The sequence below is a fragment of the Panulirus ornatus genome, chromosome 42 (assembly GCF_036320965.1).
Source record: "Panulirus ornatus isolate Po-2019 chromosome 42, ASM3632096v1, whole genome shotgun sequence".
NCBI classification, from domain to species: Eukaryota; Metazoa; Arthropoda; class Malacostraca; order Decapoda; family Palinuridae; genus Panulirus; species Panulirus ornatus.
The window spans coordinates 9153281-9175672 of NC_092265.1; the positions used below are offsets into that span (position 1 = coordinate 9153281).

General features: G+C 46.3%; 1 protein-coding gene across 1 annotated transcript in view; it reads left to right on the forward strand.

Moving 5' to 3' along the window:
• The window catches only part of LOC139761893 (uncharacterized), a 100552-nt gene extending 78476 nt beyond the window's left edge, over positions 1 to 22076 (forward strand). The window contains exon 2 of the mRNA XM_071686478.1: positions 18690 to 22076. Within this exon, the coding sequence (XP_071542579.1) occupies positions 18690 to 19705 (1016 nt within the window). The 3' untranslated portion in view covers positions 19706 to 22076. The remainder of the gene's footprint in view (positions 1 to 18689) is intronic.
• The last annotated feature ends 316 nt before the right edge of the window (positions 22077 to 22392 follow it).

Sequence of the window (22392 nt, forward strand, 5' to 3'; positions counted from 1 at the left end):
AACGTATGGTGGACGACGCGTCGTCGCTGGACAGTACAAGCAGCCACCGTGTGTGTGTGTGTGTGTGTGTGTGTGTGTGTGTGTGTGACCACCGAATATCTGTGGTTCTCCCTCCACACCCTCCTTTTCCCTTCGCTGACCCCCCACCCACTCCCCGACCCCCGACGCCAAATATCTGTAGCCCGGCGACCCCCTCCCTCTCCCACTACCTCCCGCGTCTCTCGACACCCCCAACGCCGAATCTCTCTCTCTCTCTCTCTCTCTCTCTCTCTCTCTCTCTCTCTCTCTCTCTCTCTCTCTGCGGGCCGACGCCCCTCCCTGCCTTCGCTGACCGTCCCCCCACTACCCCACTCCCGACGCCAAAGGTGATGGAAACTCTCGCATCCTTTCCCCTATCACCGAGATCATTGAAGGTGATGGCTGTCTTGACCACTCCAAGACTGACTGACTCTCTCTCTCTCTCTCTCTCTCTCTCTCTCTCTCTCTCTCTCTCTCTCTCAGACCGCAGACGACCCGAAGACGACACGCCTCTTACGATGAATAGAAAAAAAAAAATTGGGCAACGACACAGGTAGTATACTTCTTGACCTAAAACACGACACGAAGTGATAACAATCTACCCACAAACGACAGAAGAAGAAAAAAAAAAGGGAATCATTTATCATAAAGCGATGCAAAATAGTACGTGAACAACCTAGGAAAAAGAATGAATCAAATCTAAGAATTGATATCCCAGGTATTGGCACAGAGTACGTAATCATGAACCTATGAATGACAAGGAACAGGCGATATTTATCTGTTTAGCCACATATGCGCTAATTGATTGTTAACAATGGGGGAGGGGGAGGGGAGGGAAAGGGGGAGGAATTTCCAATTTGAGCGTCAGAGAAATGACTTAAGGGCGACAAGATTAGTAATGAGAAGTGCCATGAGGTCATTAATTACTCTCACAAGGGAGATATGGATGTAGTTAACAGCGAACGACACATATGCCAATTATATGAAAAAAATAGGAGACTAATTACTTTTACGTATTCGTAAATAACGTAATCGGGTATGACGTACTAGCCTTTGACCCGGGCCTTAAGTTAAGGGTTAGGTCAAAGGTCATACCCAAAGCTGTCGTGTCCCGTCGTGTTCAAGGGTAACACGGTCGTGCTCAAGGCTCGTGCAGTTGTGCTCAAGGGTAATGCAGTCACTGCCTATATACGAAACGACATCAAGCGGCCAATTATGTAGTTAGAACGCCAACCCCAAACCCAAAAATAATCATTGCATGACGTTACGCATCGTGAGGGACGACGCACAAACGACCATCAGTGGCGTATCATTGAAACGACAGGAAGTTACCCAGCTACGCACGACAGACACACACACACACACACACACACACACACACACGACCCAAGGACGACAAAGTCGTGATAGAGAGAGAGAGAGAGAGAGAGAGAGAGAGAGAGAGAGAGAGAGAGAGAGAGAGAGAGAGAGAGTTCTGCATTCCGTCTTCTATCCATCATCGACAATGGAGAAAAGTTGACAAGCCTGAATTCCCCCTCACCTAACCAGCCCTCCAGGAGCACCTCCCTCCCCTCTCCTCCTCCTCCTCCTGCTCCTCCAGCCTCCTCCTCCTGCTGCTCCTCCTCCTCCCTTCCCTAAGGTGGGCTAATTCCGCCCTCCCCCCCCCCTTAAAAGCGCCCCTACATCTCCCCTCCCTCCTCACCATCCCCCATAAGTGCCTAACCCAGTGGTAATTCCCCCTAGTGTGGGGACGCAAGTATCGTCTCTTCTTTCCTCCTCCCCCACCCCCCTTTCCTTCCTTCTTCCTCCTCCCCCTCCCAGCCAAACTCCTCTCCTTCCACCGCCCCCACACCACCACCACACCCCCCCACGGACCAAATTTCCCACCAAATCGCATTTTGCCCCACACGTCTCCCCACCAATGGGGGCAGATTAACACTGCTGGCTCGGGAGTTCCCTCGACTCATGCCGTAATACATATATATATATATATATATATATATATATATATATATATATATATATATATATGTACTCATTCCCTTCGCCCGAGATATCACCCCCCCCCCCCCCCCGTAGCTGGAGCGAGCACCTCTTTTGCGGATAAGCATTAACCAGTACACACGGGCCTCTCCCGAATTTAGAAACCGGCTCTTTAAAAAGAAGAGAGAGAGAAGCAAGGAGAAAGAGAGAGAGAAATATATATATATATATATATATATATATATATATATATATATATATATATATATATATATATATATATATATATATAAATGGTTTTATACGAGAGGTGGAGTGGGTTTGGCAACTCCGGGCTTGAGGTGGGGGGAAAGAGGGCACGAAGGGGGAGGGTGGGATGGTTTGGTGGTGGGGGAAGGGTGTGTGTGTGTGGGGGGGTAAAACGTGCAGGGTCCCAAGGGTAGGGGAAAGAGAACGTGGGGCCGGCGCCTGATGCAACCGCTACAATTATCTGCAACCTTCTTCCCAATTTCTTTTCTCACTCTTTTTTTTTCTTTTCCTTTATTTTTTTGACGCTTTTATTTTTCATGTAAGACTGCCAGACAATTCTTTTACATCTATGTCTTTATTTTCCCATTAAATGTGATCACACACACACACACACACACACATATATATATATATATATATATATATATATATATATATATATATATATATATATATTCGTTTCCCTCATATCTATATTCGGATGTAATGGTGCATTTTCTCTGTGTATATTCTCCTGTTTACAGTTTCACGTTTCGACAAGACATGATCACGACTGATAATCATAATCGAACGGTGATATTCGCGAAGCCGAAATGTCTGAGCACGTAAACTGGTCCTTATCAAACCTAACGCTTCCGGCCTTTGATAACGCCAGTCTTCGGGCTGTGACGAAGCTACACCTGGCGCAAGGTAGCGCTAGGATGAGGATGAAGACCCTCTGTCGCTCTCGAAGCCTCCTGTCATATATATATATATATATATATATATATATAAGGCAGGAGTTCCTTCCATACGAAGCTCTCCTCTGTTGATGGTTCGCGCAAGGCTCCGGAACGGGTTTGTTTACCCTCCTAATCGTTCGGGGATATTCGAGAATTGAGGGTCTCCTCCTCCTCCAACTTAACAACGTGTTGCCGCTCTTCATCTCGATAAAGGGGAGGTCGGTAATTAGCTCTGATTAGCCTTGTTAGTCAGGCGTCCTCTCTCTCTCTCTCTCTCTCTCTCTCTCTCTCTCTCTCTCTCTCTCTCTCTCTCCTTCTCTCTCTCTCCCTGATTCAGGCCCAGACCGAAGCAGAGCGTTCCGAGCTGTTTCGTTTGGTTCGAGGGGATGATGACGATAAAAAAAAGAAAAAAATTGAAGGAAATGAACTTGTGTGTAACTCGTATTACCTGCACGTCCGGTTACTTTGATTTGTAGAATTATATTTCTTACTTCTCCTGCTTTTTCTTAGGTGTGATTAATGTAATTCATCACACATAAGAGAAAGCAGGAGAAGTAAGAAATATGATTCTACAAATCATAGTAACCGGACGTATATCTCACTTCTCCTGCTTTCTCTTAGGTGTGATTAATGTAATTCATCACGTAGCATCACGACTCTCACGTGTTCATCACCAAGATCATATTCATCACCTCTCTCACACTTTTATTAATCCACGTGTCTGGGACGATGGCTAGTCCCATCCCACACGCGTCCACTCAACCATCCCCATCATCACCCTTGCCTCTATCACTATCTTCTTCACTATATACACCATCACCGTTCACTTCTAGCAAAATCGTCCATTCCCACCATCTTCATTGGTTCTCTCTTCACTATCATCTATCTATCTATCGTCACTATTTCTTTCAGCGACAAGCCCCACCATTCACTTTCTTTTCACCATCATCGCAAGGCAGCCATCACCATTCCCTTTATCTTCACTATCACTGTTCTACAGCCATCATTATTCACATTCCCTTCACTATCACTGTTCTACAGCCATCACCATTCACTCTCTCTTCACTGTCATTGCTGTGCAGCCATCACCATTCATTTTCTCCCTCTTCTACATCCAGGTAACCTCACTCAAATCCCTCCTCACTATCACCGCTCTACAAACATCACCATCAGCATCCCCAATCCATTCATGGAACGCAAACAACTCATAGATATACATTTGCTACAGGAATGCACCAAGTTCTACCCTATTTGACCTCGTACCTATTTGACCTCGTACCTATTTGACCTCGTACCTATTTGACCTCGTACCTATTTGACCTCGTACCTATTTAACCTCGTACCTATTTGACCTCGTACCTATTTGACCTCGTACCTATTTGACCTCGTACCTATTTGACCTCGTACCCATTTCTCAGTCAACCTTATTCTGTTTGTCGATCAGTGTTCTCAATGATTCGTTTCGTTTTAATTCTTTCACTAATATCAAGATTAAATACAGCAAAAGATTGCCATCAAAAATGAAAGGAAAAAAGAAAAAAAAAACATATCTTGCTAAACTGGAAAGTATTTGAGGATTGAAGGGAGCCATTTTCTATCCATTAAAAGTCATGCATGAAGATTGATTAGATAAGTCTGATGAAATTCTAATCAAGTGATATGCAAATGGACTTAGATATCTGGACCTTTTTTTTACCGTAGCTCTGACGATTCAGCTACAGACATTTTAACATTTATTCTTTTTTTTCTCTGCAAATCTAGTACGTGACAACGGCTTGACTCATCAAGAACCTAACTTTGAAAGTTATTCTCGCTTGACGCCGCCAAAACATTCGCTGTCCATTCACTGAAATCGTTCACTGTTTCTTCATAGTTTTGAATCATATTTCCCGTCTCTTAATTCACAGTTTCTTTCTGAGGGATTTCGTGTTGATGGCGTAGGTTTACTTGATCGTGAAGATATAGTTGTTACCATCGTCAGCTGCATCGTTAGAGAGAGAGAGAGAGAGAGAGAGAGAGAGAGAGAGAGAGAGAGAGAGAGAGAGAGAGAGAGAGAGAGAATTTATATATATATATATATATATATATATATATATATATATATATATATATATATTCAACACTGTGTGTGTGTGTGTGGTGTTACCACTTCGTCTGACGCACCGCCAACATGATGAAGCAGTCTGGCCTGCAGTGTACATTACCATCGAGCTGCAAATTAGTGGCGAGCATGATGCGTTCTTAAGTGCATTACACCACATAAATTCCTCAGGGGAGGAGGGGGGGGGAAGGGGGAGAGGGGAGGGGGAGAGGGAGGGGGAGGGAGGGGGAGAGGGAGGGGGAGAGGGAGGGGGAGAGGGGAGGAGAGACCTGGACGCTAATGGCGTTCGGGTCCTGCAGTGGCTCGTGATATTGTGGGATATATTCTTTTCCCCCTTTCCACTTCCCCCCTTTACCTACAGCTGAGTAGGCACGGTGTGTGTGTGTGTGTGTGTGAGAGAGAGAGAGAGAGAGAGAGAGAGAGAGAGAGAGAGAGAGAGAGAGAGAGAGAGAGAGAGAGAGAGAGAGAGAGAGCGTGGGAGAGAGGGAGAGGTGGGGTTGTGGGACAGGTGGTGACGAGGTTCCCCTGGGTGCGTCTCGTCCTGTTGGAGACAACTCTGTCTCTCCCAATGACACTCTCACCCGAAGATGATCGAGAGCCAGAGAGAGAGAGAGAGAGAGAGAGAGAGAGAGAGAGAGAGAGAGAGAGAGAGAGAGAGAGAGAGAGAGAGATGGAAAGAATATGAAGTGAGTATCGGTTATAATAATGAAATGAGAGAGGGAGAAAAAAAAAGAACGCAGAAGGGAGTGAGTGAAGGAGATGGAAGACGTAAATGAAGTAAGACACAGTGATGGAGACGCAAGAAAGAAGTATAGAGGGAAGAGGGATAGAGTAACATAGGGGAACTGAAGAGGGGGGAATAAAGATGGAATCAGGACAAAGGAAGATGGGAAGGAATAAAAGAAATAATTTAATTATACAACCCCAGGACCCACTTCCCCTTCCATGCGGCTCGTGCAGTTTCGGGGCTGCGCTCCAATAAGGAGCAGGAAAATGATGAACTCGAGTAGGTCCTGGACAAGACTACTCTTCATATGATAGAGAGAGAGAGAGAGAGAGAGAGAGAGAGAGAGAGAGAGAGAGAGAGAGAGAGAGAGAGAGAGAGAGAGGGTGAATAACAGAGTCACATTAAGTGAAGCAGAGAAAGATAAAATCGGTAGGAAATTAAAAATGGAATCAGGTGCAGTGAAGAGCAGAGATAGCGAAAGAGGCAGGAGAGAGAGAGAGAGAGAGAGAGAGAGAGAGAGAGAGAGAGAGAGAGAGAGAGAGAGAGAGAGAGAGAGAGAGAGAGAGAGAGAGAGAGAGGCCAGGGGGGAAAAGAACAGGACCTGAAGAACTAATAACACTGGAAGGAACGGCTGGGTGAACAAGAGCCTACAATATTTTGGCTCGTAACACCCGAGTCTGGGGAGGCAGGCGAGGCGAGGACACTGGGCTGCTAAATATATCACAGAACGTACAAGACAGTAGAAAAGGAATTCTGTATATGAAAGTATATCACACTATAGGAAGGGGAGGTTATAGATGTCACAAAGATGTGTGGGACGTACAAGGAAATGATGCTATTAATAATGATACTATAAACAATAAAAAACCAATAATAATAATAACAATGATAATAATAATAATAATGATAATAATAATAATAATAATAATAATAATAATAATAATAATAATAATAATAATAATTATAATAATAATAATAATAATAATTATCCATAGTATTGAAGCAGGTATGAAACATACAGTCATACTCTAACGCAAATATAAATCGTAACTCATACATACATACATACATACACTCTAATCATACATACGTCACACACTTTCACTTATAACACCAACACTTTGAAGAAATATCAACTCACCAAAATATTATCTCAATTAAAACTTTGAGACGAACTTCATTTTAGGAAAAAAAAAATCTATGGTGGTCTGAGTGAACATCAAAGATTAAGAAAGAAAAATAAAATTAATCAAAAGAGGAAAAATGAAAACTTTATTCGTCTTCATATCACTCTTTACGAATATATATATATATATATATATATATATATATATATATATATATATATATATATATATATATATATATATATATATATCATCTGTTGATGTGTCTAGAATATGAAATGATAAAAAGAAAAAAAAATCTATGGCCATTATCGGAATTAGAGGTTCGCGTTCAGAAACCCAGTCCATAAGGAAATGACTCCAGAAACCAATGGGATACGAGTCCGTGTGAGGAGTGGCCTGATCAGATACCAATGGGATCTCAGTCCATGTGAGGTAATAACCTCTCTGCCGCCAAGCAAATAACGCGCCTCAATTTCCATCATTGAGGAGGATGAAGGATTGTTGCCACAAACACATATGTACAAGATGAAGAAATTGATCATTCACTAACCAGTACTTGTTTGTCAGGGAGGTTACATGTGCCCTCTGTACACAGATAGGTTCAGTACACCACCTCTGACAACTGTATAAGTCGTGTAATAACCTAAGGCTTGGCCTTCGTGGTGTAGCCCATCCTTAAGAACTGGCGACCGCTCCAAGCCAGCCTCTCCAACCGACGCCCACCCCCATTGCTCTTATTCCTGCTATCTGCAAAGTCTTGGAAACTCCCAGCGAACGCTCTCTCTCTCTCTCTCTCTCTCTCTCTCTCTCTCTCTCTCTCTCTCTCTCTCTCTCTCTCTCTCTCTCTCAGACACTTAGGATCCCATTCTCTTCTTTCCGATCACCATTGGGGATCTCGCAGTACTTGGGTCTACTGTGTGACTCGTCCTCCTCCTCGTCCTCTTCTCCGGGATTATGGTTACCCTTCTGTCGTGGGCCCTCGACATCTCCAGAGCATTTGACGGGATGTGGTGTACGTCTTTTCCTTCCTCTGATTCTCATGGTTCTCTGTTCCCCCAGCGAGAGTTGGAATCAAAAACCTTCCGCCTCACTTATTCCCCTGGTATCATCCCTCTCCAACGAACTCTTCTCGTACGCCGCCATGCTGCTGTTTTTTTTGTTTTTTTTTGGCCTTGTTCTACGACTGTTACTTTGGCCACTGTTCTCGCGAGTTGTCTGCATCTGGCCTCGCCATAAAAGCTTGGTCCCGAAGCACACGTCTGGGCGCTGCCTCTCACAGTTTTTGTGTGAAGACGAAGCCACTCGAGGAGTGACCATTGCGATGACTACCTTCTCTCGAACAGCCTAGCTATCGAATGCTCTTCCTCCTCTCGTCTTCGTCTTCCCTTCATCCTATACAACCTTTCTACGCTTTAGGAACCAGATCTTTAACATCTGCGGAGCTCTTAACAACTTCTCCATTCTCTTTCCTCTCACCCGTCACACACAGAGACACACTGACACCAAAGAACGAGAAACTAGACATGAATTTGATGAGGCCAGCCAGATCACTGGATGTGGCCCCCTACGACGTGCACCCCTAACTACATGTACCCCACTAGATGTGGCCCTCTGCGACATGTACCCCACTAGATGTGGCCCCCTACGACACACACCCTACTAGATGTGGCCCTCTGCGACACGTACCCCACTAGATGTAGCCCCTACGCACGCACCCCACTAGATGTGGCCCTCTGCGACACGCACCCCACTAGATGTGGCCCTCTGCGATATGTACCCCACTAGACATGGCCCTCTGCGCCACGTATCTTCCTACCCAGAGAAAAGATAGGTTCAAGAACACCATCACGAGGAGAGCGCGAATACGTGAAATAAAAGGCTGAGGAACTTAATCAAGAGGTGAAGTAAGAAAGACAAATCACACCTAAATGGCCACCACCAGCGTCTCAATCTGAGCCCCTCTCCTCCTCCAACCTTCCTCCTCCTCCTCCTCCTCCTCTAAGCAGCGCAAGTCCCCCTCGAGGAATGGTCCCATCGAGGAGCGTATCAGGGCACTAATGTTGGTCATTTGTTGACCTCCAGCCTCGTCGCCGGCAGAAGTACAAGCACATTTTGGAGAGGAGAGAGAGAGTCTCTCTCTCTCTCTCTCTCTCTCTCTCTCTCTCTCTCTCTCTCTCTCTCTCTGAACGATCCCGTCATTGGCTCCCTATTTCTGCATGTTTGTCTGTCCTCTTGTGGGAGCCCTTGTTTGATGAGGGGAAGTGGGTGGGTTGGTGGAGGGGTGGGTTGAGGGAGAGGAGAGGAGGGTAGGTGGGAGAATGAGAGAGAGAGAGGGAGGTCGCAAGGAAGGGAGAGGGAAGAGGGAGGTGGGGAAAGTGATGTCCCCCATCGTGTACTTGTTTTCCTTGTTACACCGACGGTCTGGGTTGTGGTAGTTGTACTTTACCGATGTCTTCGGTGGTGAGTCTCGTGTTCTCTGTGGTGCGTCGCTTCCATTAATCCTTCGTGTTGTATCTCGCGTTACCCATCTACCGTGCCAGCCTGCGGAGAAGTCTTTTAATCTACCCATTACTCCAACTCCTCTACCCATTACTTCAACTCATGTACCCAATACTGTAACTCATATACCCGTCACTCTAGCTCATCTACCCACTACTTCAGCTCACCTACCCATTACTCTAACTCTTCTACCCACTGATGTACCTCATCTACCCATTACTCTAACTCTTCTACCCACTGATCTATCTCATCTACCTATTACTCTACCGGTGTCAGCGCGGGCTCATCGTCCATGGCGCCCATCGAAGGTGGCAGACTCGAGGTAGTTGGCTTCAAATAAGATTCTCGTTGAACATGTTTCCTTTCTCTTTCCCCCCCCCCCCTTTTTTTTTCTTAACGTGGGAATGAAACATCTCCTCTGAGTCCTTACTTCACTGTTGGCCCACAGTCGTACGGTACCTGTAGGGCATCACGGGCGCTTCATCCTGCGTTCAACAGAGTCCACGTCTCTCTCTTATCTCTCTCTCTCTCTCTCTCTCTCTCTCTCTCTCTCTCTCTCTCTCTCTCTCTCTCTCTCTCTTCCGATACCGGTCATCAACTGTCTGGGTCCCTGTTGTGATTTGACGCCCTTGGCACATCACACGCACCCAATGCCTCACGGTGATGCCACCGGCCAACACAGCCTGGTGTCACTTGTTCAACTCGGGAGGGCTTTTCAGCAAAAAAAAAAAACCTGTCGGTAATGAACCCGGGAAATGCAAGTTTTCTGAAGCCTACAAGAACATGGAAATTTACAACACACACACACACACACACACACAATCAGAAAGAAAAATGGCAAGAAACTAGGAATAAGACAGTTTGTTTGAGGGTATCCCATCTTCTACAGAGGGAGCATCCCATGTTCTAAGTTAGGAAGCATCCAAATTCTATGTCAGGGGAACATCCCATGTTCAGTATGTACAAAACACTAGACGGTAATTTCATCATCTCTCCAGAAAATATCATCTTGTTATTCTATCCTTCTCGCTTTCGAACTATCCCCTCTCCCATCCTCCCTTCCCATAAACACTACCCCTTCATTCGTCCATCCTTCCCATTTCTACCGACTCTTTCCCATTACTAGTACCTCTTCTCATCCCCTTTCCCCCCCTCCCACCATCTATTCCAATTCCTCTCTCCCCCCATCACTCTTCTCACCCAACCCTATGTTCCTATAACATCCCCATTTCCATCACCTCCCCATTTACTATCCTCCCTCATCATCAGCCCCAGCTCTCGTTGCTCTCAACCTCTCCCTTCCACCCTATCTCTTCCCTCCATTTCGCTCCCCTAACTCTCTCTCTCTCTCTCTCTCTCTCTCTCTCTCTCTCTCTCTCTCTCTCTCTCTCTCTCAGCTTTCCCCCTTAGCTCTCCCTCTTTCTCCCTCTCACTCTCTCCCTCGTGACTCTCCCAGAAGGAGAACCCTTGACCTACGAGGAGGCCGACACAGGGGTTCGCACTGATGCTTATACCTCCGCTCACCCGCGGCTCTTTACGTCCGTCTGGTGCTCCTGCAGCCACGTCTGTCTGTCTGTCTGCGTGTCTGTGGCTTTTTACCGTCACGTCTGCACCTCTTTGTCTGCTGCTTTTGTGGCCACGTCTATCTGCTGATCTTGTCCCCGCTTCTGCACGTCTTTCTGTTTGCTTCTCTGGCCATTTCTGCGCTTATGTCTGTTGCTCTGTCACCACGCCCTGTACATCTGTCTGTCTGCCACGTCTGGATGACTGTCTAATGCTTCTTCTTACACGTCTGCACGTCTTTACGTTACGAAGGGGGCTGTAAGGAACGCTGAGAAGGTTGACTCCTTGTTTTTGCCTGTTTTCCTTTTCTCCTTTATTCCTTTTATGAGGTGTGTGTGCGTGTGTGTGTGTGTGTGTGTGTGTGTGTGTGTGTGTGTGTGTGTGTGTAATTCACTCTTACTTGCTGTATTTTAAGAACCTGGAGGTGCAGAACGGGTGGAAATAAATCCATTAAACAGGAACGGAGTGTAAAGGGTTGCAAGGAGACGAGGAAGTTATATGGTGGAAAACTGTAGGGATGAATCAAACAAACACGTTCCTTCCTGATTTACATAACAATAACCCTTCTTTTAAGTCTCTCAAGACATATTTATGAACAAGCGGTCATGAACTAGGTCTGAAAGATAAGAAAACAAGTGGTCAAATGAGTCCCCCGCTCAACAAACGAAATGTCTTAATCTTGCATCAAAATAACTAAAACTGTGTTGGTTTAGTAAACATCTCGGGCGCCTCCCTCGCGTCTCCTCCCTAAAGTGCTGCACATCACCGGGAAATTATACGAACAAGACTATAATCTGAAGCCGAGGGAGAGCAGCAGATGCGGGTGCGGACTCGCTAATGTTCTGGCTGTCTTATTCGAGACAGTGCGGCGTCGGGGTGGAGTCTGACCGTGTGGTGTGGTGTGTGTGTGTGGGTGGGTGTGTGTACTCTCTCAAAGTGACGGTAATGCCATCAAACTGTGCCGTTTTTTTATTTACCCATCCACACAATGGGTTATGCACGGCTCGCGGTTGTGATTCGCTTTTGTTGAACGTTGGTGTGCTTTGAAGACGGAAACCATTCCAACAAAGTTCTGAATGAGAGGGAAATTGAGAGAGAGAAAGAGAGAGAGAGAGAGAGAGAGAGAGAGAGAGAGAGAGAGAGAGAGAGAGAGAGAGAGAGAGAGAGAGAGAGTTTTAAGGAGGTGCTGCGACCCTGTATACACTCGCTCCAATTCACTCTTTCTTGCCCCCTTCACCTCCTGCATGTTAGAGCCCCGATCAGCACAAAATCTTTTTCACTCCATCTTTCACCTCCAATTTGGTCTCCCTCTTCTCTCGTTCCCTCACTCCGACACATATATCCTCTTGGTCAATCTTTCCTCACTCATTCTCTCATGTGCCAAACCATTTCAAAACACCCTCTTTCTCCTCAACACGCTCTTTTTATTTCACACATCTCTTAACCCTTACGTTACTACTCGATCAAACACCTCACACCACACATTGTCCTCAAACATCTCATTTCCAGCACCTCCATCTCCTGCGCACATCTTATCCTAGCCCACGCCTCGCAAACATACAACATTGTTGATAGAACACGTCATATTCCTCATCAAAAAAAAACCTACTCCATTTTAATTTAGCTATATGGCCGGGAGAGCAAACGTGTGCTGGACTCGCTACATCACTTTTTAGTCCCAAAATTGCGGCCTCCCCCACCGTAGTGAGTCCTTCCGCTTCATGGTTCATCGCTGTGAGATGCGCATCAGTATTAAACTCACTCTCAAGTTTTTTCCATCAAACACCTCCCAATTGACTTTCTCTACCCATCCACTACCAATGTAATTGCAGGTATTATATCTTATATGTTATGAATAGTATTTATATAATAGTTTTTATACACCATTCCCATTTCCGATTAGCGAATGTGAGCGCTAAGAAAGAGGATGGAGCCGAGGGAAGATGCATGAGCCAGTGTCGTTTTGGAGAAAAAAAGAAAAGAAAAAGAGAGGTTAAGATTCGGCCGCCGCCGGAGCAGATACTTTGCTTCACCATTAACATTTTACTGGATAGACAGACTTTGAAACCCTGAAAAAAACTTTACCATACTTATATGAAAGAAATCTGTAATATTCTTTATCCATACTAGGGATATTTATATAATTGTCATATATATATATTTTATATATATATATATTATATATATATATATATATATATCAACTGACTGTTATATTTCTATTGTTCTCCATGATATGTGATTATTACACGAAAGTGCACTTGGAACTTTTCGTGTTTCATTTTCCCGTGGATCATAGAAATATCTTGATCACACGCAATTGTGACCCTTTTTCCATATATAAATATATATATATTTATATATGATATAATTATATCTATTAATATATATATATATATATATATATATTGCTTCCGACTCCACCTATTCGAGGTCATACTGCACATAAAGGTCACCTTTGGCGAGGCTGTATCATCGTCAGATGGCGAAAGAGAGTCTAGTCTCGTCAAAGAACTCGGTTCAAGGGGGTTCCTCCTGCCACTGCTACTGAGCACAGCGCAGCCTTGGGGTTGGTCGGAGCCTCTGGGAGATGGGAGATGGGTTAACACCAAGATACTTTCACACCAAGATACTTTCAGAAAACGGTCCTAGGGTATTCATAATTGATATGTATCATTAACATTGCCCTAAAAACAAAATAATTGTTGCATATTGCTGGACTGAAAGTAATGAACTGAGATTTAAAAAGTGATATAAAGTGAAAATTATATGTATTATATTTCCTACAACAGCTACCAGTATTCCCACTATATCATAACCCCACATACGATAAAGCCTTCTTGAAGCCAACAAATTACATCACAAGATTTTCAAACTCTGAAGTCCCTGCCTTCATCTTCTTCTCCTTCTTCCCCCCCACCCATTCCCCAACATATACACTACACCTCCTCCCCCCATCCTGCAATTTCAAAACAAAGGTCCGGATCCGAGGCTCCGGCTCTGACTTGGGCTCGGTCGGGAATTCTCTCTCAGGCCGGGAATGCGTGGGAGGGTTGGGACGTAGGATGCGGAAGACGCAATCGATGTTGGCATTGTCTTAGTGCTGACGCTGCAGGAATGTCTGATGAGGCTCTCTCTCTCTCTCTCTCTCTCTCTCTCTCTCTCTCTCTCTCTCTCTCTCTCTCGCCCAGTTTGCTGAATCCCGCGTGGGGAAAAATTGTACTTGGAATGGCCTATTTTTTCGCTTTTATGGCTTAGGTTTGGATTTGAAGATTTGGAGGCAGTGGGGGATCTAGTATATATATTTTCGTTTTCTGTGCCTGTATTTTCTTTTATCCGTTTTTTTCTTCCTTCTTCTTCTTCCAGTTGAACATACCCTGTCGTTCTAGCATTCCCTAGCAGTCATCTACGAGATGCATAATCATTCCCTTTGGTTTTTACGATACATCGTCTGCACCGGTGCTGCAGCTTCGGCTTCGGAGGCTATCCTGGGAGAAGATATCATCTTCTCCTCCCCCACCCACACACCGTTATAAGATTGCTCCTGGAAAGACCCCCAAAGTTTTCTCGTCAGGATGAGCGCCTCTGGCGGTATTATGGGGAACCTTATAGCTGTGTCAGACTCCCGGATCTGTGATGTGATGGTGATGGGGTTGAAACTCCTCTCTCCTCTCCTCTCTCCTCCCGCTATAGAGGATTGAGACCTAAAGTGCCATGCGTATTCTGAACTGATGGAGGAGCTGTGAAGTGCCTTTTACGTTGCTGCTTACAACAGATAACGAGGACTTGCGAAATGTCAAGTGGATGCGCTTGCGGTTACGCGTGTGTGTGTGTGTGTGTGTGTGTGTGTGTGTGTGTGTGTGTGTGTGTCCGGAAAGAGGCGCATCAACGCACCACAGATAAAGACAAACACAAATGCATGCTTAAACACACACACACACACACACACACACACACACACACACACACACACACACAAGATAAACACACATGGACGAATATATGCAGATGGGGACGCCCTCACACAAGAGTAAAACTCCTTTTCCCGTGCAGTACAAAAAGCAAAACTATAAATAGGTAATTACATTCATACATTTAGGAGTTGACATCTTCCCTAAACTTTCACCAGAGTCCCACATTAGGAGAATAGTAAAGGAGACAAACTGTCTGCTGGCAAATATCAGAATGACATTTAAGAATAAAAATGTAGAAATATTCAAGTAAGCTGTTCACATCCCGCAATAAGGCCAAAACAAGTTTTGCAGCTTTGGTCACCACACTTTAAGAAGTAACAACGAACTCATAAAGGTCCAGAAGATGGCGACAAAGATGTTACCGGAAGTAAGATGGCCCAGGTACAAGGAAGGGCTGAAAGACCTTAAACTTCCCCTTCACCGTGGAAACGACATTAGTACGGGGTAACCTGAAAACAACCTTCAAGTCGACTGAACCAGATTTAAAACAAACTCGACGTGGAAAGTCAAGTTCTTCAAATGATGTAGGGGTAGAGAAGAGGCCATAGAAATAAATATTAGACGAAAAATTTCTTGAGGCAAGATGTAAAGAAGTACATCTGCAATATGAGAGTGGTGAACGAATGGAGTAAAATATGTTATGGGAGAGGGAATGCAGTGAACACACAAGATGATTAAAAAAAGTCTGTGACAATGAAGAAAGTACGAGGTGGGCTCCTACGAGTGACGAACACCCTCCTAGTTCAGTACATATATGAACTACACACACACACACACACACACACAAACACACATACTTTGATATTCATGTCGCTTGGTAGTCCTGAATACGACGGAACCAAAAGAAATACTGAGAAACGCTACACAGACTGCTGTAGTTTTAATGAAATTCTACAAAAAATAACTAATTAAACTCCAATTGCCGTCATACTGATCATCCTCAGTGCATCAACATATTTAGAGTTACAATCTCTCAAAATCCCCAGGATGCTCACAAATCCAAATAGAACGAATACCGTGCCAGGGAACTGTTACCATCGGACAAGAGGAGCATTTACGAGACCTTTACTTTTCTTCGTCGAACCCAGCAGCTCTTCACCTCTGCCTCCGTTTTCTGGAAGGCTCACCTCTTCACCCTAGTCAACTTTCCCATGATGCATCGAGTTCTTGGACGGGTCGGAGCTCTCTTGATTCTACACGTCAAGTCTTGTTGTCTCATCTTAATGCACGAGGACGTATCGCCGGAAGGATGCTGTGTGTTCGGTTCTCAGCCGATGGACACCTTCCCCACCACCACCACCACCATCAGTCTCCTCGAAGGCATGAGCTCTCGGCCAATGAGCGCAGTTCCCGCCACCATCACCGACCTCTTCAGGCTTCGGCTCCCAGCCAATCAGCGCCTCTCCCGCTACTTCCATTGTCCCCTTGATACTTCATCTCCTCGTCATCCGGTTTGTTCCTCTTGGCTTATCACCCTCTTGATTATCAACTCCAACCAATAAGCGAATTCCTCGTCACTACTTTTCTCTTGCTGTTTCAGCACAGCCAATCAGCGCCTTAGTAGCGGTCACTGGTATGAGCCCCCTCTCGGCCAATCAGACATTCCCTTTCCTCTTGAGGCTTCATCTCTCAGCCAATCATAGTGTTTCCCACCATTTCTGTTGTCCCATAAAGTCTTCAACTCGCCAGCCAATTAACGTACACTCCACCTTGACTACAGTCATCCTGTCACCCAATGAGATGGTCTGCACGAGTATATCAAGCCCTGAATGGTGGACTGCATACTTTAACCTTCACTGGAAGTTCTCTGGCAGCTTATCTACTAATCTATCGTGCTACTGGGCTCATTACATCATCATTACAAGTTGAAACTCTAGTACGACTTTAGGTTTAGGCAACTGACAGACGTCACAGAGTTGCCCCCGAAATACAAACGAATACAACGAATCGTCAAAAAGGTACACACAAAAACAACTGTGTCAGATGGTTGACCCACCATCACAAGAACATCCCGGCATTCCTCAGACCCCAAGGTGTGAGTATTCTAAGAATCTCCTGAGAGATATAAGGAAAAGGAAGCTGCTCTGAATATGCCACTATGTGGAAACTGCAACGACACAGACTGATCTATACATGTACCAAGAATCTGTGGCAAAGTTATCAAAAGCAGCTGTTGCATGTACACAGCACTAAGTAACACCTGAATACTGAATGCACACAAAAAAGGGCCGGTTTTTCACCAAAAAGCCTTTGAAACACAAGTAGCATTCTACCTTTTAGCCCCTAGAAACAGAGTTCCCTGAAGCACAACGGGACGATCCTTGAACGCGACTGTGCAATCCTTGAGCACGACAGTACAATCGTCGAACACGAAGGTACGATCCTTGAACACGACGGTGATATTGCTCGTGATGATGGTATAATTGTTTTGCACGACTCTTGAGAATCATAGCCTTAGCCATACTGTTATGTCCAAGGGGTCAAACGAGCAGAGTTTAACGTCGAACTACTCTGAACCTTAAACGACTCGTTACGTTCGAGCGAATGTATGTTGGAATAACCCAGAACGACAGTGAGCATCTTCGTCTGTAGCCGCTTGAGGTGGTTTTTCCCCCTCTCCTCCCTCAGGAGGCACCTGACACCCCGAACCGCTGTCCCTACTCCTTCAGCAGCCAACTGACTCTCCAGAGTTGCTGACCCCTCTTCCTCCTCCTCCTCCTCCAGAAGGCAGGTGGCCCTCGAGCTGTTGGACCCGACAATTGAGCTCGGCGTAGTGCCACCTCCAGGAGGACCTTCCTTTTGTTGGCAGGTTTTGTTCTGGTGGTGTGTGTGTGTGTGTGTGTGTGTGTGTGTGTGTGTGTGTGTGTGTGTGTGTGTGTGTGTGTGTGTGTGAAGCCCCCTGCACTGCCCTTTGTACCCTCCTCTCTCTCTTCTTCACTCTCTCTTCTTCACTCTCTCTCTCTCTCTCTCTCTCTCTCTCTCTCTCTCTCTCTCTCTCTCTCTCTCTCTGTGTGTGTGTGTGTCTCTCACATCTGCTTTTGATCTTCAGTTTTTTTTATCTTTCCTTTTTTTTTACTCTGCCTTGTGGAGTGTCTCTGTTTTGTCCCATTCATGACATTCCTTTTGTCCCACTTAGTGCTGCTCTTATGGTAATCATTTGGCTTCGTAGTATTTAGAAGACTTCACCTCCTGGAGGACAGAAACCTCTATCCCACATATTTACAGTAAACTACCTCCTCCACATCCTTCATCCTCCCACAGGTAGCTCTACCATCTGGAGATTATCTTCATCCTCATTCAAGCCTGGCCATCATCGACTTAGCACTCCAATAAAGACAAAACCTTTACCGACGAAGCTTTCTTATTCGTCTCTTCGCCCGCTTACACCCGGCAGATCTGCGTTGCCTTTCTCCATATTTCTACCATTTATCTTTTCTTTCTCGTTGTATCATCTATATATATTTTTCACGTTGTTCTCAACCCTACACCGCCCATGTCAAGACCAAGTGCACCTAAATTAGGAATGACAATTAAACGTAAATGAAGTGGTGTTTAAGTCCAGTTTCCAAAATATTTGGTCATAACGACACACAGAGATAAGGAGGGTGATAGTCATGTTGAGAAATAGATAGATAAGGATAGATATTTGTTGTGGGGATCTTCACGTTATTAGTCTCAGAGGATCAACTGCTAATGAGGATCTCTTTCTCTCTCTCTTCCCAGGTTACGTGGCAGACGGCCGCGGTTACAGCCCTCCAGGACCCGTGGCCCTGCCCCTGACGCCCTCACCCGACGCCCACGGCCGCGCCCTCACACCCACGGAGAGCCTGAGTGGGCTGTCCCCCGGAGGGTTGGTGTCGCTAGCGCCGCTGTGTCCCCAGTACGACACCCGGCAGGAGCCGCCGGAGGAACCCATCAACCTGACGACGCGACCTCCTGCCCTGTACGACCGTCCGCCTGAGGACCTCAGCACGGCCCACGCCATACTCGATCTGTCGACCGCCCGCGTGGCCGAGTACTCCCCGCCACATACGCCTCCCTCGCCTCACACCCTCGAGTACCACACCCTGTCTCACCCTCACCCGTCGCCGCAGCCCGCCCCTCCTCCTTACCACCTCCCCAACGGCGAAAGTAACAGCGGCTTGGAGCTCCAGTCGGAGGGTAACAGCCAAAGCAAGGCGTGCACCGTCGCCTACACGTACGAGGCGTTCTTCGTCAGCGACGGGAGATCGAAGCGGCGAGGAAGCGAAGGAACGGAAAAGCCGCGGTACACGTGCTCCGAGTGCGGCAAGCACTACGCCACCTCATCCAACCTGTCGCGCCACAAGCAGACGCATCGCGACCTCGACTCCGGCAACGCGCGTCGTTGCCACGTGTGCGGGAAGGCCTACGTCAGCATGCCGGCGCTTGCCATGCACGTCCTGACGCACAACTTGACGCACCGGTGCGGCGTCTGCGGCAAGGCCTTCTCCCGCCCCTGGCTGCTGCAGGGTCACATGCGGTCCCACACCGGGGAGAAGCCCTTCGGATGTGCTCACTGCGGCAAGTCCTTCGCTGACCGATCCAATCTGCGCGCGCATATGCAGACACACTCTCAGCTCAAGAACTTCAGGTGTAAACGCTGCAACAAGTCCTTCGCACTCAAGTCGTACCTCAACAAGCACTACGAGTCTGCCTGCTTCAAGGACATGCCGCTGCCTTCCTCGTCGCCAGATCCGCTTCGGGTGGACACAACTTAGCCGTGCCCTCCACGCAACCGCCTGAACCGTACAAACCCACCGTCCCGACCCACGCCCACGCCCGCCGCCCAGCAAAAAAAATAAAGAAAAAAAAAAAAAGAGCCACGCCTACGCGGCCACCCACCGGAGAGCGTGGCAGGGGTCAGCAGCGTCCCCCACCCCACCAACCCTCCCCTCACACACACACACACACATCCCGAAGACGTGGCTTCCTGTGCACACGTGTGTAGAGCCTCGAGACAACAACCGCCACAGGCACTTTCTCTCCGGAGGCGGCAACCCACTGCCGTCGCAAGCTTACAAGCGTGTCACCATACAGACTGTCTCCTTCCCCAGTCGGTGGCTTCGGGACGCTGCTCACAAACCCGCGTCGCAAACCCCTCCGGACCTCCCGACGGGGGCGACGTCTTCTCTCTTGTGCTGGGAGGACGAACTCTCAGGTCTGATACACAAATTTTGGTGGCGCCGCAGCGTCGCTGGACAATGATGATCAAAACATTACTGTTATATTTGATATTGTTGCCATCTTTATTCGACTGTCCAAAGTTGAGGGTGTAAAGGTGAAGAAAGGGAAAAAAAAATCATAATGTTCTTTTTTCCAGATTCTCTCGCAAGATCAAAACCAAAAAAACCTAAACAAAAAAATATGTGTACATTTGTGTGAGGACAGGGCGGGCGAGTCGGGCTGTCCCAGAGTGGCAGGCCGCGCCTCTGGGAGCTGCCCACTTTTCAAACGCTCTGGCCACCGGGTTTCGCGAAGCTCCCCTGACGTCACAGTAACTCTTAGTATAGGATGAATGAAACTATTTATTGCCTATTTATTGTTAATATTACGGTTATTTTTTTTGCGTTACCCAGCCACCCTCTTTGATGATATTTTAAAGGGTGCCATGTTTCATAAACAACGAACATAGTCAACGACCAAAGGGGGTCCCATTATACATGCATGTAAATACAATTGTATAGACCATTGAATATCTTCAGCTCTTCTGTTCTCGATGATGAAGACATTCCATACCAGACATTCCCCCTCCCCCCTGAGGTGCACTTGGAACTAATAAGACAAGTGTTTTACTAGTGTTTTAGGGTAGGCTATAAGACGATCCAATTCTATTACGATATTGCAATAGTGATAAGTATTTTTCCGAATCTACATAAACAAGCCAAATGATAGATTATATTTGATCCTAGTCCTTATAGAGAGCTTTCCAAGAGTCTTTCTAAACACTTTAAGTTTCATTTCGATTATTTCGGCGCGAGAGAGCGTTCAAGGGGTGGTCAAGCCACCCGCCAGGACCCTCTTCGAGGGAGACATGAAGGAGGGAAAAAGAGATATGTCATGATCTCAAGGAGGAGGACATATACACACACACACATATGGTGACCTAAGGAAGCAATGGTTGAAGGAAGGACGTGATTTGCCTCACATTTGTGATTTCTGGTAGACTAAATATGCTATTCTCCTGTGCCTCCTCGGCTGTATAAAGACGGTCAAGGTACATTTGTTTGGTTCGAAATTGAATGAACATGACTTAAAATCAGTCGCTTTGAAATGTCCTTAGAACACATTATATTTTTTGGGGTAACGTAACATTAAATGAACATAATACTAGCAATATGTTTTTGGGTGCAATAATCATTTCATATAACTAAGTATATATACATATTGGCTCCGCCTTGAAGAAGCAACAACTCGAACGAAAAGTCACCCTTGAACGAGGCCGTACCATACGCCAGCGGACGGAAAGAGCAAAAAGCTTCTTTGAGGACCTTCCCTCTCCTCCCCCGCAAAAAAAAAGGAGCCCATCTAACTTTACCCCATTCGAATCCCAAAATACCGCCCCCTCCTCCCCCCCAAGGAAAAGAGAGACCTGGGGGCGGGGGGCGTCCTGGGGGCGAAGGAGGGCGAGGGGCGTCCTGGGGGCAGAAGGAGGGCGAGGGGTTGGTATATAATGATCTCCGTTTCCTTGTGAGGCAAATCATGAAGACACAGTATTAACCTCAGGTGCTCCTCCTGCAGGAGACGTTCGGGGGTCTTGCTCCACCACCCACCACCACCACCTCCTCCCTCGCGAGGGTCCTGGGCGGGAGGGGGTTCTTGGGTCGCTGCCACACGCTCCTCCGCCATTTTGAGTGTGCTCTAGTCGAGTCGCCCGCGGCAGATACTTAAATAGCAACTACTTATACTTACTCTAGTGATTAGTGTAAGGTGGAGTCCGATGCTTGGCGAAGTTTTGACGACGTTTGGTGACTAAGTGATGAGGAGGATAATCGTGAAGGATGGATGTCCAGATTTGATTTTATTTTTTTTCTTTCAGGCCTTAAATCCATGGTAACGAATGGGTGGGACTCTTTTCGTATATAGAATTTTTATAAAAAGGGAAAAGTTCATTCGATGTATATACAAAGTTATTGACGTGTCTATGTCACGACAACGAGTCGAAAGAGAGACGCCCCTGATGTTTGCCGAAGGCGCAGTAAATACCGTGAGAAGCAGTAATGATCGAGTCCCTCCTTTTAAGAGACCAAAGAGAACGTAGAAAACGGATGCAGAAAATGATACAAGTTGGCACATATACACGCCCACCTACCCATATACATACGTATGTATATACATTAAGAATGTATACACTACGGTCTGAGACCAAGCTTCAACACCTGGTGGAGGGGATTTAAGAGTCCGGGCT